General features: G+C 46.7%; 3 protein-coding genes across 11 annotated transcripts; 1 reads left to right on the forward strand and 2 right to left on the reverse strand.

Annotated features, from left to right (window-relative positions):
* The first annotated feature begins 219 nt into the window (after positions 1-219).
* eef1akmt1 (EEF1A lysine methyltransferase 1) lies at positions 220-2,015 on the forward strand. 2 transcript variants are annotated; one of them, XM_062457673.1, is made up of 5 exons: positions 220-299; positions 591-774; positions 868-950; positions 1,092-1,381; positions 1,521-2,015. In XM_062457673.1, the coding sequence occupies exons 2-5, from the start codon at positions 628-630 to the stop codon at positions 1,646-1,648; spliced, it is 648 nt and encodes a 215-aa protein (XP_062313657.1). In that variant the 5' UTR covers positions 220-299; positions 591-627; the 3' UTR covers positions 1,649-2,015. The 2 variants fall into 2 exon arrangements, with proteins under 2 accessions (XP_062313657.1, XP_062313658.1); XM_062457674.1 differs by having other exon boundaries at positions 257-299; positions 595-774.
* Positions 2,016-3,107: 1,092 nt separating this feature from the next.
* il17d (interleukin 17d) lies at positions 3,108-5,029 on the reverse strand. Its single transcript, XM_062457675.1, has 2 exons — positions 4,280-5,029; positions 3,108-4,146 (listed from the first exon to the last, which is right to left on the reverse strand). The coding sequence occupies exons 1-2, from the start codon at positions 4,576-4,578 to the stop codon at positions 3,834-3,836; spliced, it is 612 nt and encodes a 203-aa protein (XP_062313659.1). The 5' UTR covers positions 4,579-5,029; the 3' UTR covers positions 3,108-3,833.
* Positions 5,030-5,173: 144 nt separating this feature from the next.
* On the reverse strand, positions 5,174-16,998 carry ift88 (intraflagellar transport 88 homolog). 8 transcript variants are annotated; one of them, XM_062457589.1, is made up of 29 exons: positions 16,856-16,988; positions 16,539-16,637; positions 16,372-16,434; positions 16,184-16,243; positions 15,984-16,022; positions 15,747-15,800; positions 15,473-15,536; positions 15,278-15,347; positions 15,081-15,171; positions 14,901-15,005; positions 14,573-14,675; positions 14,032-14,378; positions 13,789-13,859; positions 13,586-13,672; positions 13,316-13,415; positions 12,786-12,872; positions 12,490-12,676; positions 12,206-12,314; positions 11,494-11,644; positions 10,971-11,086; positions 10,819-10,871; positions 8,992-9,057; positions 8,770-8,876; positions 8,253-8,313; positions 8,011-8,067; positions 7,667-7,684; positions 7,443-7,490; positions 6,155-6,268; positions 5,174-5,727 (listed from the first exon to the last, which is right to left on the reverse strand). In XM_062457589.1, the coding sequence occupies exons 2-29, from the start codon at positions 16,620-16,622 to the stop codon at positions 5,606-5,608; spliced, it is 2,634 nt and encodes an 877-aa protein (XP_062313573.1). In that variant the 5' UTR covers positions 16,623-16,637; positions 16,856-16,988; the 3' UTR covers positions 5,174-5,605. The 8 variants fall into 8 exon arrangements, with proteins under 8 accessions (XP_062313573.1, XP_062313576.1, XP_062313575.1 ...); XM_062457592.1 differs by lacking the exon at positions 8,011-8,067 and having other exon boundaries at positions 5,175-5,727; positions 16,539-16,998; XM_062457591.1 differs by lacking the exon at positions 7,443-7,490 and having other exon boundaries at positions 5,175-5,727; positions 16,539-16,998.
* Between the last annotated feature and the right edge of the window lie 103 nt (positions 16,999-17,101).

Genomic DNA, 17,101 nt, shown 5'->3' on the forward strand with positions numbered 1-17,101 from the left:
TTACCTTCTGTCAAAACTTTCTTTGTTAGTTTCAAGTGGATTCGTGTCCATCCGACGGAGAAGGTGGAAATAAAACTGTTAAGCATTAGCATCATTTAGATATTTATTGAATCATAAATGTGTGGGCTATGTTGTATTTTATGTCTTGTGTGAAACGCGACGTCAAAGCTTGTTAGTACGAGAAAACGTCAAACAAGTGTGCTCTTTGGCGGATTGTCCCCTCTCGGGAACCGTAGTTTGGCCGGCTATACCTGCTGCACATGGACCCTGAAGGCTGTGAAGTACCAGCAACAAACGAGGTAATAAACTCAATACTAACCAATCCTTATCATACGAAATACCAGGTAGTATAGTGTAAGTGCCTTATCTTTACATTACTTAAAGACCGTTCAGCTAGATGTACTATAGCTAGCTATAGTACCAACCATCCCGTCTCGTGCTGCTGTAACTAGTAAGCTAGCATCGAGTAGCAAGTTGCTGTGACAGCTGGGGAGACTTTGATACTTCATAGCATAATATGTAGCTATCAGGTATCCAGTCTAGGTTTCTATATGACTAACCAGCTAACCTAGTCTTGGCTAACTTGCTAGTTAGCCACCACCCTAGAAATTCGGACCGACCACTAGGATGAGTGACAGTGACGATGATGTCCCTCAACTGTCCGCGGCGGCTTTGGCTGCCTTGCAAGAGTTCTACGACGAGGAAAAGAACGGTCTAGCCCACAGCACGGTGCCGGTGGACAAGTATTCAGTTGGAGCTGTGGAGGAGGACTGGGTAGGGCTGTAGAACGTTATTAATGCAGTGTCGTATCAGTTAATACAGGTTGGTAATGAGCTTATTTGTAGCTAAATACTCTTCTCTCCGTAGGGGATGAGCCAGTTCTGGTACAGTGATGACACGGCCACACGGCTGGCAGAGGAGCTCATTCACGAGGCAGGAGAGGGCGGCAGGTGAGCAGAATGACTGGCGCATGCACTGTACTCAACACCCATGCTATCACTCCATTCCAACCTCTGGAGATCTGATGTCCATCTCTGCCTGATGCTGTACCATCTCTAACAAGGTGACTGTGCCCCCCCCCCCTCCCCCAGGATAGCCTGTCTGAGTGCTCCGAGTGTTTACCAGAAACTCAAGCAAGGTGTGGTGGCAGGCTCCGACCACGTGACGGCCGTGGTGATGGAGTACGACCGGCGCTTCTCCGCCTACGGACAAGACTTCATCTACTACGACTACAACAACCCTCTCTCCCTGCCGGAGGAAGTGACGCGGCAGAGCTTCGACATTGTCCTGGCGGACCCCCCCTACCTGTCCCTGGAGTGCCTCAGCAAGGTGGCAGAGACCATCCAGTACCTCAGCAAGGGCAAGGTGCTGCTCTGCACAGGTCAGTGTCTTCCAGTCATACGTTACTGACCAGTCAACTGTGGACCTTTTAAACCCAGTGTCTTAGTGGTAGTCTTGAGGAGAAGCATGGACAGAGTTGTTGTGCTGCTGACGGTGCTCCTTGTCCCTCACGTGTCCAGGAGCCATCATGGAGGAGCCTGCGGACCAGCTTCTGGGGCTGAAGATGTGCAGCTTCCTCCCCAAACACAACAAGAACCTGGCCAACGAGTTCCGCTGCTACGTCAACTACCCCTCCCGCCTGTCCTGAGGGAGCGCTCTGTGGGGGGGTAACAGCGCCCCCTGGTGGCCTAGAGGGAACACATCTAGCCCCCTCAGCAGAGATGCACGCTCTCCTAATGGGGATGTCTGACAGACAAACAGACATGTACATCCCTGATCGGTGACTGGTGATTTCTGTTTCACTGACGTTAGAAGCACATCCGGCTGGAATCAGGTCTCATGTTGATGACCTAAATGATTCACTGTCATGGTGCCTGCGTTCCACTTTTAAAGACTTACGACTTTTTACAAATAATTTCATATAGAACATCATTATGCAGTGCCATGATAAAAGAAGCTATTCATGTTTGAATTTGTAAATATTTCATATCACAGTAAATAAAGACTTAACAATGTAGGTTGTGGAAAATTAAGTTACATTTTGGGACATCTTTCCCATCCTTGCTTTTTGGCCATTTAATAGAATGTCCCCATGGTCACAGATACTTCTAGTTAACACTACACATTAGGTATAACCAACTGTTCAAAAGTTTGGGTTCACTTACAAATGTCCTTGTTTTCTTTAAAGAAAAGAAAATTCTTGGTTATTAAAATGACATCAAATTGATCAGAAATACAGTACAGTGCATTATATTATATATTTATATAACACAGGACTGATGGATGCTGATCATGACCTCTGTACGCCTATGTAGATACTCTAAATATTCTATTTAATATATCTGGCTTTCAAGTAATTTACAACAGTCAGACAAACTTCTGAACGGTAGTATAAACTGCAACAACATGTTGTGACCATTATGGAGAAGGAGTGCTCAGATGTTGACACTCAATGATGGAACAAACAGAAACATGCAATGGATCAAGTGAAACAGCCTGCATGTATAAAGAGCTACAACGCACATATGGGAGGTGTTGACCTGCACGACCGATGAGTTAACCGTTGCCGGATTGGCATCCGATCAAATAATTGGTGGCCATGCTACAGCTGGGCACTCAACAGTGCTATGATCCTCTCCTGGTGTTACAGGTACATGGGGGTGTAATGGGAAGTGGGAGTGGAGGCTGTAGGTGGAAGGATGGGGTCTATATCTTTGGTGGCATGACACAAAAACAAAACCTGTATTATTTAATTCATTCAAAACCCACCAAATATCCATTCACACAGGTCATGTGAAGAGGGAGACAGATCTCTCTCTCCTTCCAAAGGTTGGTTGCCCACAGTCTCCTCCAGCACTATGGGATGAAGCCACAGGTGCATGGAAGGTCAGCGTTGGGCTCTGCAATGTGAGGCGGCCAGATTTGACCATTTGAACCACTGGTGAAAATATGATGGGCAAACTCCCTTTGCATGTGAGAAGTGCGATGTTGCATGTTGATTGCTTCAAGGCCTTTCATGTGAAACATTAAAACTCCACCCCGGAGGGAGAGGAACAGAGGGAGAAAGAGAGATGGAAAGGTATAGCAGGTAGGACACGTGACATAACTTACTATTCCAAATTTTAATAATTTTTTCTTCAATTTATTTTCATTTAACTTTTTGATACACAGTGGCCTGTTGGGGCACACTTAATGTCTGCATTTTGTGCTGTACTATGTTATACCACTTCAAGACAAATGGGTTTGTTGTTGACTGTTTAAATCCCCCATGTCTTCAAGAAGATTTTGAAATGTTTGTGTTTTCATATTCAAAAGATTATAAGCTAGAGGCAGCTTTTTGGGGTTTGCAGACAATGTTCTTACACTTTTATACTAAATGTGTTTATGAATAAGGATGGGTCTACTGAAGAAGATATTTTGAGTTAGATGCCAAATGTTCTCCGATTCAAATTTGACATTGAAGGGGTGCATACAACGTAGGCTTATTTGCCCACCGGCAACTATAGTTGCTGTACATTCAAATATTATTTTCAAAAAGGAAAGAAAAAAACTGGGGTAAATGTTTGCAGAACATGTTCATATAGGACACTTAACACACTATGAAACCATTTAGAAAAATTTGGGCCCAAATGGGAAGTCTAGTTCCACTCCAAGTGGCAGTGTATGTAGATAAGTGCAGTTTGGCTTCTGAAGGGATGAATGGCTGGCTACTAAGTCTGCCGTGGTAAGGAGAAGGGGAAGAGTATTAGTATGCGTGCAGGCATATATTACACAACTTTAGTCGCAATTCCTCTTATAAGGTTCCACTTGACGCACACGGCCTATACTGTTCATTAAACATTCTTGTCATTGATGAGCGGTTTGGCCTGCGCTCGTTCCAGACTCTGGTTGCTAGTCTGCACGTCCCTGTCTTTGGCCAGCAGCGGGACGCACGTGCATCCCACGGGGATGGAGACGTAGCTCTCGGTGTAGGAATGACGACCCCCCACGCAGGAGCCAGTGCGTCGCAAGATGACGGACGGCATATAGACCGGGGTGCTACGGTACTGGTCACTCTCCTGTCCGAAGGGACCCGTCAGGCAACCTTTACATAAACAGTAAGCTTCTGGAATGAACCGGGGGTACCTTGCTGGGTCGTGGGAAATCCTGTCAATATACATTGAGCAACACTATATTAACTCCCACGTTGTTTCAATATTTCTGAACGGGGTTTCAGCATTAAAATCAAGTAAAATACATTTCATATCCATGCCTTACATTATTTTTGCAACCCGCGTACCTGTATGCCCATGGAGAGAGGCTGAGAAAGTTCACTGGGATCCGGGACTTTCTATCGGGAACCGGGCGGCCAGCGGACGGGCAGGTCAGATTCTGTCTCTCCAGCGGCGCCAGCTGCAGAGTATGGTGGAATGCGCTAAGGACACCGACCGAAAGTCGTCCGAACATTTGTTCCAGGATCTCCTCCGGTAAATCGAGACACGGACGACTTCGGGTAGTTTTCCTGGATGTCCTGGCTGCCAGAACCCCCTCGCTCAAAAGGACAAGATGCAAAAACATAGGGAAAACTCGAACAAACATTTTTGCGCACTAGATTGCGACCCGCAAACGGCTTAAAATAATATAGCGAAAACTTGGGTAGAAAACGATGCAGAATTTAGAAACTATTCACACGTGACGTCACATTTGATGTGGTTGACCAAGTATTCCGACTTTTCTCACAATATGCCAAATACTTCTTGCGTATAAACCTTTTTGCGGTCTCTGCGTGTGATCGCCAAGTGACAGTTAATAAATGTACACTGTAGAATGAATAATATACTGATAAACGATGAAGCCGTCCATTTTAAGTGTCCTGTTTCTCACGAGTTTCTGCAGAGCCGGAGAAGGTTGAGCTATCAGGAGCAGGGGGTAGGACACTTGGCGCGGGATTTTTGTCGTCTCTGCTGAATAATACGCACAGATCTTCTTCTGACACATACTTTCCAAGTTGAGAACAGATGGGTTATAGGACCAGTCAGAGTTCTTCGTAAAGGATTCTCTCACCTGCGCTATGGGAAGCCATTCCAGAGACTTAGCCGCAGTATAACTGTAAAGAGGAGCTCTTAATTGACCTGCCTGTTATGGACATGGAGGTTATGTAAAGTTGAAGTCATTCTACATACCGTTTGCATTTGTGTAGAAGTGCCGCATTCAATTTAGAAACTTTTATGTAACATTTCCCAGACATCAAGTCGAAAACACGAACTGACTTCTGATTGAAAAATAAATGTTTATCTTGCCTAAGAAAATAGAACAATGACAATCAAGAACTGTTGCTGTAACTTAACTCAAAGTTACACAAAAGATACTCGCACACAATAAATAATCCATTTGTTACAACTAATATAAATTGTATCAAGCATTTCATGAAATATGATGACTGACTCTTCTATGATACATGGAGCTCCATAGATATGATGATGGAATTTCCATTGATTCCTTCCAGCTGATTAATGCCTTTAGAGTCACGTAAGGAAAACGTATAGTTTCAGTTGTCCCGTGTCACTGCTGTGGAGGTGTGACATAGTGCTGTAGCGTGCTCCTCTCTGGGAGGGGAGGTGGAGGGCTACTCTGGTAGGAGGTCCTCTCCCAGCTCCTCGTCCGCAAACTCATCATCTTCCATGCGCTTTTTGGCCGCAGTCTTCGGTCTCTCAATCTGTGGCCCCAGAGGGTCCACGTAGGAGGCATCTAGCACACAGACAACACGGCTGACATTCACCACACTGGCTACCACATAGTAACATCTGTAGTAACGAGACTGTGGCAACCACTACTGTCACCTCAACTGTCACCCATTGAGGTAATAGTGGTGTAGTAGTAGTGACCAGTAGTGACTCTTTCTTAATAATACTTTGGCTTTGACAAACAAAGAAAACCTTCCTTATTCCAATCCTTCTTTTAAATCTACCATTCTGCTGTAGTAAAGTAACTGCTGTGTATATGACATGGTGTGATGGTTTAGCAGTCTGACACTTCATTACACAGGCTGACATATGTATGTAGCAGTACGTAACGACATAGGAAGAGAGCAGCTCAATGTGATGGGTTACGACATACACCTGCGGGGGCAGACGAGGTGAGAGGTCACCAGAGGTGACGTGATTGGCCGGCTCACCTATGTCTCTCTGGCTGCTGGCCTCGTAGGGCTCGTTGGCGCCGGGCAGCGCCCTCAGCCTGGCGCTCAGACGCTCTCCTTTGGCGCTGGCACCATGGCTGCTCTGCCCGCTGTCTGAGGACACACACACACAGGGCAAATCAGCCTTGAGGACAAACACAGTGTTAACACTGAGGATGCACGCAGGCAACCACACACACACAGTAAACAGTGAGGACACACACACAGACAAACACATACACTGTGTTAACAGTGAGGACACACACACACACACGGTCAATGTTGTCTGAATACACAAACACACACAGGGTTAACTATGAGGACAAACACACACAAGATTAACGCTGTCTGAATATACAAACACACACAAGGTTAAAACGTAATCAGGTTTCTGGCTAGCTGGCTGTGTATGGGAGTGTGCATGCGTGTGTGTCAGCTCTAGGCCCACGTGGCAGTTTAGAGAAATGGGGGACAGGCCAGACTCCCACACCCCACATCTGGCCACCATGTAGTCGTGGAAACAAGTCCAGGAAACTAGGAAAACAGGAAGGAGCACGAGCGTTCCCCTGTCCTCCCTCTGCAGATGAGCCCCAACCTGGAGGCCCTGTTACCTTCACATCCACCAGCTCAACACGTCCCCCACCACGGCCAGCTGCCTGCCCTGCCCCATGGGTAGGGACAACTCTACAACACTGTAGTTTATGACCCTGCTCACCCTCGGATGAAACGCACACAGCTGTACACACTGAGCTGAGAGCACACTGTGTGGGAGTATTACAACGCCCTCCCAACAGTGTGGAGTGTGCCCACTCTGAGGACGCGGCAGTTACACGGCAGAGTCGTGCTTTTCACAGTCGTCGCCTGTCCAAAAGGTTGAAGCCGGAGTCGTACGCGTCCTGAGTTTACAGCCCACTGGGTCTAAGGGGGCCCATTCCTGCGGAAAGCGTTCCTGAAAGCTTTTTCAGTCGTGGCTCTCGCACCTCTTTGCAGAGTGCTCAGTGCAAACACTCAGAGGAGGGAGGGAGGGAGGGAGGGAGGGAGGGAGGGAGGGAGGGAGGGGAGGGAGGGAGACATTCTTGGCAAACAAGGATGACAGCAGCCTGTGAGAGATTTCTGGGATGATGTGAACTGAAGAACGTGCTATTTGAAATCCAGGTGGACAGATATTTTAATGGGTATCTGTTTTTACTGAGGACTTAATGTACCTACTTGTCACATTAACGTCTTAAATAAGTCCCCGTCCAAGATTCTATCAGCTCAGCAGAGGCCCAGCCTGTGTGCTACATACCTCTGCCTGGCTCCAGAACTGGACTGTGTTTAGTCTCAGAGACCGACACTGAGCAGACCCAGAGAGGAAACAGGAAGAACAGAGACAGGAGACAGATGCATGCAAGACCAGGTTAAGAATGTAAGGTTAGGAAGACAGCTCTCTAGAGTAGAGGACAGGTGGAGGAACATGGAGAAAGAGAAGTGATGGTCTGTGTGTGTGTGTGCGCGCCTGTGTCTGCTCACCTGCTTTGATATCCACATCTGAAGCAGTGTGAGAGGAGAGAGAAGAGGAGAATGTAGAGTTGTAGCTTTAGGCAACAGCTGTCTGGCTGCACCGGTGACTGCAATCTCATCACTACACAAATCTGGGCCTGGTTAGCGAAGCTGCAACTTAGCCTGTCTCCAATACACAATGCTGATGGTGAATCTGGTTTCCACTGTCAGAGCCAGAGGAACCACGTGTGCTTGCTCTCAGCACACAGAGACTCTAGAAAAATAATCTACTCTGCCTCTACAAACACAGATTCTACTCTGGCTACACCCAGATACACTACTCCGACATTACTAACACAGAGACATGATTGTACCTATGGCCTTCTTGGGAGAGGTTTGGACAGGCTTCGGGGTACCCAAAGGGGTACCCACTGTCCAGGAAATGCAAGAACCAACAGGTAAGAAAAGAATGTTGGGAAAATGGAATATCATCTGTACTGGAGGTGACTAGTACTGTATGGGTATAACTGAGGATGTGTTGTCAGGAAGATGTGATGTCAGGGGATTGGATGTGATGTCAGGAGTGAAGATGTGTAGGGTCTGATTGTTCACTTACCACTACTGGCACTGTTCTCTCTGCGGCCCCTGGCACTGCCCTCCCTGGCGGACTTCACCCTCTATCACACACAGACACACACACGCACATCTTGGTGAGCTTTAGGGCTGCGCCACAGTATAATAATACATCATCGAGGGTCACCCCCCCCTTCAACGTTTCTACAAAATACTAGGATGAGGTATATATAGTTGGTCTCTACGGTCAGCAATCAGTACAAGAGAGACCTGCAGGCTGTAGCCAAATAGTGGAGTTAGTTGACGACATCATGCTGGCCTGAGCCAGAGAGCAGAGCAGGCAGGGGCCTCCAGACCCATCCTAGTGCAACAACATCTCAAAGTGGATTTAGCAAACAGCTGGTTCTAATTCAGAGAGATTATCTCAGGATCTGTCTGTAGGGGTTTGGGTGTGTGTGCGCGTGTGTGTGACTGAGTGGAAGGAAGGAGGGGCGACGACAGTAGAAGTACCTGCTTTGACAGCAAAAATGAAGGAGGATAGAGGGATAAGGAGTAGGTACCTGCTCTCTGATTTCCTTCATCTTCTCCACTTTCTTCAGTTTGGTGGCATAGTCCTGAACCTCCTTCAGCCCCATGTCTGTGCACAGCCTCACCAGGAAACGAAGACCTGCACGAACACACACACACACACACACACACACGTCAGCAGTTACACAATGACTGAATTCCTATTTGGAAGCCAACATCATTACAGAGATAGAGAGGGACGGCGGAGAGCTTACATTCAACATTGTCTGGAAACTTCCGATGTATGTCTTTGTATGTCTCCAGAGCTCTCTGATAGTTTCCTGGAATGACAGAGGGGCGTTGTTTAACACTGGTCTGCAAAGCTGATGTTGTGGTATACAGTATGTACAGTTAGGTCCATAAATATTTGGACATTGACACAATTGTCATCATTTTGGCTCTGTATACCACCACAATGGATTTGAAATGAAACAATCAAGATGTGCTTTAAGTGCAGACTTTCAGCTTTAATTTCAGGGTATTTACATCCAAATCAGGTGAACGGTGTAGGAATTACAATACATTTTATATGTGGCCGCCCCCTTTTTAAGGGACCAAAAGTAATTGGACAATTGGCTGCTCAGCTGTTCCATGGCCAGGTGTATGTTATTCCCTCATGGGAGTTCGTTATTTCATTGACAAGGAGCAGATAAAAGGTCTAGAGTTCATTTCAAGTATGGTATTTGTGTTTGGAATCTGTTGCTGTCAACTCTCAATATGAAGTCCAAAGAGCTGTCACCATCAGTGAAGCAAGCCATCGTTAGGCTGAAAAATCAAAACAAACCTATCAGAGAGATAGCAAAAACATTAGGTGTGGCTCAATCAACTGTTTGGTACATTCTTAAAAAGAAAGAACGCACTGGTGAGCTCAGCAACACCAAAAGACCTGGAAGACCACGGAAAACAACTGTGGTGGATGACAGAAGAATTCTTTCCCTGGTGAAGAAAAACCCCTTCACAACAGTTGGCCAGATCAAGAACACTCTCCAGGAGGTAGGCGTATCTGTGTCAAAGTCAAAAATTAAGAGAAGACTTCACCAGAGTAAATACAGAGGGTTCACCACAAGATGTAAACCATTGGTGAGTCTCAAAAACAGGAAGACCAGATTAGAGTTTGCCAAAAAACATCTAAAAGACCCTGTACAGTTCTGGAACAACATCCTATGGACAGATGAGACCAAGATCAACTTGTACCAGAATGATGTGAAGAGAAGAGTATGGAGAAGGGAAGGAACTGCTCATGATCCAAAGCATACCACCTCATCTGTGAAGCATGGTGGAGGTAGTGTTATGGCGTGGGCATGTATGGCTGCCAATGGAACTGGTTCCCTTGTATTTATCGATGATGTGACTGCTGACAAAAGCAGTAGGATGAATTCTGAAGTGTTTCTGGCAATATTATCTGCTCAGATTCAGCCAAATGCTTCAGAACTCATAGGACGGCGCTTCACAGTGCAGAAGGACAATGACCCGAAGCATACTGCGAAAGCAACCAAAGAGTTTTTTAAGGCAAAGAAGTGGAATGTTCTGCAATGGCCAAGTCAATTACCTGACCTAAATCCAATTGAGCATGCATTTCACTTGCTAAAGACAAAACTGAAGGGAAAATGCCCCAAGAACAAGCAGGAACTGAAGACAGTTGCAGTAGAGGCCTGGCAGAGCATCACCAGGGACGAAACCCAGCGTCTGGTGATGTCTATGGGTTCCAGACTTCAGGCTGTCATTGACTGCAAAGGATTTGCAACCAAGTATTAAAAGTGACAATTAGATTTATGATTATGTTAGTTTGTCCAATTATTTTTGGTCCCTTAAAAAGGGGGGGGCACATATAAAATGTGTTGTAATTCCTACACCGTTCACCTGATTTGGATGTAAATACCCTGAAATTAAAGCTGAAAGTCTGCACTTAAAGCAAATCTTGATTGTTTCATTTCAAATCCATTGTGGTGGTATACAGAGCCAAAATGATGAAAATTGTGTCAATGTCCAAATATTTATGGACCTAACTGTATATTATGATGAGGTGAAACAAAGAGACTCACCACTCCTCCTGTAACAGCTAGCCACCATCAGCTGCCACTTCACCTGGGTGGGTCTGGAAGCACACACACACACACACACACATCATGTTCACACACACCATGTTCAGGCACACAGTCAACTGATAATAGTGTGATGAGTCCTGTTGACTTACTGGATGAGTGTGGCTCTCTCAAAGTACTGGATGGCCTTCTCACAGAACTGGGTGTCGATGTAGTAAGCTCCCAGCCACTCTATCACCTCGATGTTGGAGGGGAAGTATCGGAACGACTGCGCAGGAGGAGAGAGAGCAGAGAGACAGGCTTTAGAGAGAGCATAGAGACAGGCTTTAGAGAGAGCAGAGAGACAGGCTTTAGAGAGAGCAGAGAGACAGGCTTTAGACAGAGCAGATAGACAGGCTTTAGAGAGAGCAGACAGATATGCGTTTAAGAGCAAAGAAACAAGCTTTCGAGGACAGAGACAGGTTTTAGAGACAGCAGACAGACAGGCTTTCGAGAGCAGAGAAACAAGTTCCACAGAGCAGTCAGGGAGACAGGCTTCAGCGAGAGCAGCCTCTTTAGTTATGTGTCTGTGTGAGCAAACCACTGCTCTCAGCCATCGCCCTAATCTATACAGTGTGTTCCCTATTGGTGTCAGAGAGGCAGGCTCCCCCTACAGCATGGCAGGGTGTACTGCACCTCATAGTAGTACTGGAAGGCCTGGGATTTATCTCCCTCGCTGTCATATAGCTCCCCCAGCTTGGCCAGCACGTGGGGGTCTGTGGGCGTCACGCTGATCAACTGCATCAGCCACTCGATAGCCTGGTGGGGGTCCTCCAGCATCTCATAGCTGGGCGGGAGTCAAGGATTACACGCACACACCTAAACACACACACACGCATGTATACCATAATACACACACACACCTAAACACACACACAAAACCAAACACATAACCCACACACATGCACATATACCTTAGCACACACTCACCTAAACATGCACATAACCACACACACACACACACACACACTTGTATGTATACCTTAATACCGTTGTTTATGATCAGCTTTTGTAAAGCTCTCTCTTAGAAGTCGCTTTGGATAAAAGCGTCTGCTTAATGAATAAATGTAAATACACATAACCCACACACATGCACATATACCTAAGCACACACTGACCTAAACACGCACATGACCACACATATAAGCACCCACACACACTTCCACGTATACCTTAACACACACAGATAACCATGCACACCTAAACACACGCACGTAACCATACACAAGCATATACCCATAACCACCCCACACGCATGACCTCACACACACACACAACCTCACACAAACATAACCATTTTCAAGTGTGCCTGAGCCCAGCCCAGATGGTGGGGTGTGTGTCAGGATACAGGCTGGCCAGCTGGTGCATAACCTGGGCGCTGTTCCTGAGGATGGCGTGCAGTTTGAGGAAGCAGTCCAGGGACTCCTCCAGACGAACCAGGCGCTTATAGGTCAGACCTGCAGGAGGGGAGGGCCTTCAGTCCAGAGTAGCTCATCCTCATCTCTGCTTCGACTAGTACCTCTGACAACAGTACCAGCCAATGAGGTCTTTCCTGAGCTTACTCGGGTTGTAGAGGACCAATCAGCATTTAGCTTACCCAGGTTGTAGAGGACCAATCAGCAGTGAGCTTACCCAGGTTGTAGAGGGCCTCGGTGCAGGAGGAGTCGTTCCTGAGGGCCTCCTTGTAGAACTCAGCAGCCTTAGCGTAGTCATGCCTCACGAACACCGTGTTGCCCTTGTTGATCAACGCGGCCGGGTTGTAGCGGTCCGCCGTCATGGCCAGGTCAGCGTAGCGATCCGCCTGGTCGTAGTCCTTCTCCTGAGGGCCAGAGGTCAAAGGTCAGACGGACAACCGCTTTAGACGATCTCTCTGTGTCTCGAGTCTGCCGCTGTCGGGTCGCCACCAAGTCGTTGACTTGAAGACTTACCAGGAAGAACAGGAAGGAGAGGTTGGTGGCGGCAGCACTCTTCACTCTGCTGTCTTTCTTCTCAAAGGTCCTCAGGGTTTCCACAGCCTGTACAAGCACACCCCCAGACCCCAACCCGGGGTCAACACAACTCCTGCTCACATGCTGGCATGACCACCACACTATAGGATGTAGGTCATCTAATTACATTACTGTAGCATGAAGCTAATTTAATGAGAGTCTCCAGTGTAGGATGATGGTACTTATTTAGTAACATCAGCAAAAGCAAATCCAATGACTTGAACAGAGGTCGGAAGACAGAAGACACACATACCTCAACCTCAGAGGCCATGCAGGTGGAGACAAGGAGAGCAGGACAAACAAAACAGTGGAAGTGAACAGAGCGAACTGTATGGAAACCGGTCTGAACCGGCCACAGGCCATGCAACATGACGTTTAATTGGACCAGCAAGACCAGCATGGAGAACAGGGGATGGAGGAAACGGAGGCGTCTCTGGCTCTGTGACGGAGGAAGAGGGCGGCACACTCACTTGGTTGAAGTCCCTCTGTCGGAGGTAGGTGATGGCTTTGTTGATCTCCAGATCGTTGGCCAACTCCACGTACTGGGAGCTCTTCACCATCTCCACACACCTGCAGGAAAACACTCCCGACCATTACCATGGAACTACATCACCTACCATAACCTATATCACCCTCCTCAATAGACCAGGACAGCTAGCTAGCTAGCTCGGCCAGGACAATTAGTCTAGCAGACAGCTGTGCAGCCAGTTGGTCTGCTGCTAAGGTGTGCTGCAACGCACCAGTCAAACCCAGCAGCAAAGGATGTCTCGATGGCTGGAGCAATGAGCTTGGCAGACGTCATGATGAACTTCTCAGCCAAGGCTTTCCTGTGGAGGAGAGGAAACACAGAACAGCCAGAGAGAACAGTCAGATGAAGGTGGCAGATACCTGGTGCTGTTTGGAGGAAGAGAGCAGAGCAGAAGTAAACAAAGAAGACAGTTACCGCTCTCTTTCCATCTGGTGCAGCTTGTCGTTCTTGATAGCTTCGATCACCAGGTTGGCTTTGGTGTCGTCCTGAGAACCACACAGGGGAAAACATCAACCATCTATGTCCCAAACCAGGAACATGAATCCTAACCACAGACCGGTAACATGAACACAGACTGTCATTGGGAAGAACTGCTTCGACATGGTCAGAGCTCCACCACATCGTCACTGGGCTGATCATGGATAAGGCAGTGCTCACGTTGGTGGGGATGTACTTGTCTTCCTCATCGATGCCCAGAGGAACGCAGATGAGCTTCTGGAAGGACTTCTTCATCCTCTCCCTGTCTCCGATGGCGTAGTAGCACAGGATGAGGTTGAAGCCCGTCTTGATGTTTGGGCTTTCGCTCATGATGTGTTCAAAGGAGGTGATGGCATCCGAGTATTGGCCCATACGGATGAAGCCGATGCCGATGTTCTGCATGATCTTGATCCTCATCTCCTTGTGGGCGTTGGAGATCTGGTCCAAGGCCATGCGGTAGAACTTGATAGCCTTGGGGTAGTTCTTCTGCTTGAAGTAGATGTTGGCCATGTTGACTTTTAGCCTTCCTGGAGGGTTACAATGGAACGTGTGTGAGATGCTAATAGCTTTAGCTGTAATCTGTCAGACTTTCTTATATATTGAAATGGCAACAATAAAAAATATGGGTGTAAGGTTGGTCTATCACAGTTATTATTTGACACTTTTTGGGGATACGGTGGCTAGAATGAGCTATGTCATCAGTCATTGCCGTGGCATCGACCTGCGTTACTGAACATCTTGTTCTTCACGATGACCTGGTACGTGTTCAGGGCTTCTGGGTACATCTCATTGTTACCATACTGGGTCGCCAAGTTGAACAGAACCTGGGGAAAAACAGACATCTCAGTAAGGAAGACACCAGATCTAGAATGAGCCCCAGGACCAGCTGCAGGTGAGGTGACAGTGGCGGGGAGTGTAGTTCGAATCAGAAGTAATATACTCTGGTGGGCAGGTGCATACAGTAAACGTATAATACAAATATAGAATCTTGAAATGTGCGTGCAGTGTGTTAGTGTCAGTTGGGGGCCGAGCACTGCCGTGCCACTAACAGAGTAGGTGAGGTCCAGGTTGATGTGGTCAGCGTTGCCTGACTGCTCTCTCTGTCTCGCAAGAGCTCTCTCCTTTCGACCTGCTTCTTTGGCCTTCTCCAGAGACTGGAACACAAACACACCAGATTAAAGGTCAGGCCTCTGCAGTGAGTAGCGGGGTCCGTAGCGCTGGGAGCTTACCAGCTGCAGGTCCCCTCGGCCGTGAGCCAGGCAGCTTTCCTCGATCAGATCATTCACGTTCTTCTCCAGGAGCTTGTTCTTCTCCTCAGGCCTGGGTAACAGGACAATCACATCTACTATCATGAACAGAGCAGCATGATATGGGCCTATGACATCACACGCAACCTTCAAGAAAAGGAACAGACACTGAAACCTACGTATCCTCATTTTTGGCCTCCAGAGGAGGGGCGGGTCCCTTGGACTGACCCAGGGGGTCAAAGGTCGAACCTGAAACACATACTTATATCAATCAGGACATGACCTGCACATGTACAACTTTCACTGTGATGCACGTGACTGTGCCTATAGCACTTATTATCTCATGTCTGTGTCTTTCGGTAGTGTGAGCTCACCTCTGCTCATGGTTGATGTGTAGCCGGCAGCTCTAACAGCAGTCATAGGCCTGGCTGCTCCATCCTGACACACACACAAACAGCTAAGACTCAGGCTTCATTCACAATGAGAGGGAAACAGTATCACTAAGCACCAAGCTCTGAGTAAGGGTAATATTATATATTTATATATTAATATTACCCTTAATATTATATATATATACACATTAGTAATATCTGAAGACTATTCATTAGGACAGGCAGACCAGACTATTCTCTCTGCGTTCCTCCTCACCTGTACAGCTCCTGTCATGGGACGACCCATAGAAGAGGCCATGGGAATCCTGGACTGCAACGCATAACACAGTCAAATGAATTAAAACGACAACATACCTTGTCTGAACTATACCTTTTCCATTATTCTAGTTTCATAGGTGGAGATGTGTGTCAGGAATCCTGTAAAAGCTGCTGATCTGGAATGTAACCTTTCTTCCATGTGCGTATCATGTCCTGTTTCTATGTCTTATCTCACCTTCAAAAGCCTGCTCTCCCTGCCAAATCTGCTCTCAACCTGACATTTTGAAATATCACACTTGCTCAGATACATATGACAACACAATTATAATGTAATGGAGGTCTCTGATGCACAGCGTACCTGGATTACTGTCTTCAACTGATATACAGACCATATTGATCTAGATGTTCACATATTTCATTTAATTCATAACTCACTCCAAAAGCTGTCCCCAAAGGCCGTCCTCCAATTGCAGTGCCAGGGAACTTAGCAGTCATCTGGAAGATGAACAAGCACTTTATTATAATGCATTCAACACAATTAACACACAACCTGTAGCTGGGCAAACACATGCATTAGGTTATACATCATGTGTGTATAGCAAGAGACATTTACTGTCACTCACTGGAGGTCTTCTACCATGACTGGTTCTGACGGCCTGCTGGAAACCTGCATCATTGTCAAGCTCCTGGGATAAACAAAACCCAGGATGTTCTTTGACTTTTAACAAATCAGTCACTATGAAACATGGAACTTAGTTATGGTTGCAGGTTGGCTAGCAAACGACGTTACCTCCGAGTCAAATGTTGGGTTGTAGTCATTGTAGCCCGAGTACAGGTCATCCTCCTCCTCTCCAGCAAGATGCACATGCTCCATCACACCCTACAAAACCTTCGAAAATATGTCAAAAAACAAATGGAATTGGTAATTTTACAAAGATGGCATTCGTTTAGCTAGCTAATCTGGTTATCTGGCTGGTAGCACTAGCTATCTAGTTAGTTGACTACTGTAGGTTTCATTGTACAGAAGTTTAGCTAGCTAGCGCTAGTTAGCTAGCCACTGTTTTAGTAGCTAGTTATCAACATAAAACGCCAGTGAGCTACATTCACCTGCAGATGCTATTGGGTAACTGCAAAAATAAAAAAATATGACCTATTTTATCTTGGATTTTAGCTAGCTAGACTAGTTTGATAGTTAGCTTGCTATCTGTGCCGGATTGTTTGTTGTCATTGGAGAATCGTCACCAAACTGGGCGTTAAAGTATTTTTCCAAGGACCCGGTTGGTTAAACAGATGTCTGTCATTTATTTTAGGTAATGCAATTGGATACGATTTATAATGTCGTTGCTAGGATAC

Source organism: Osmerus eperlanus, chromosome 3 (assembly GCF_963692335.1).
Source record: "Osmerus eperlanus chromosome 3, fOsmEpe2.1, whole genome shotgun sequence".
In the NCBI taxonomy this organism is placed as follows: Eukaryota; Metazoa; Chordata; class Actinopteri; order Osmeriformes; family Osmeridae; genus Osmerus; species Osmerus eperlanus.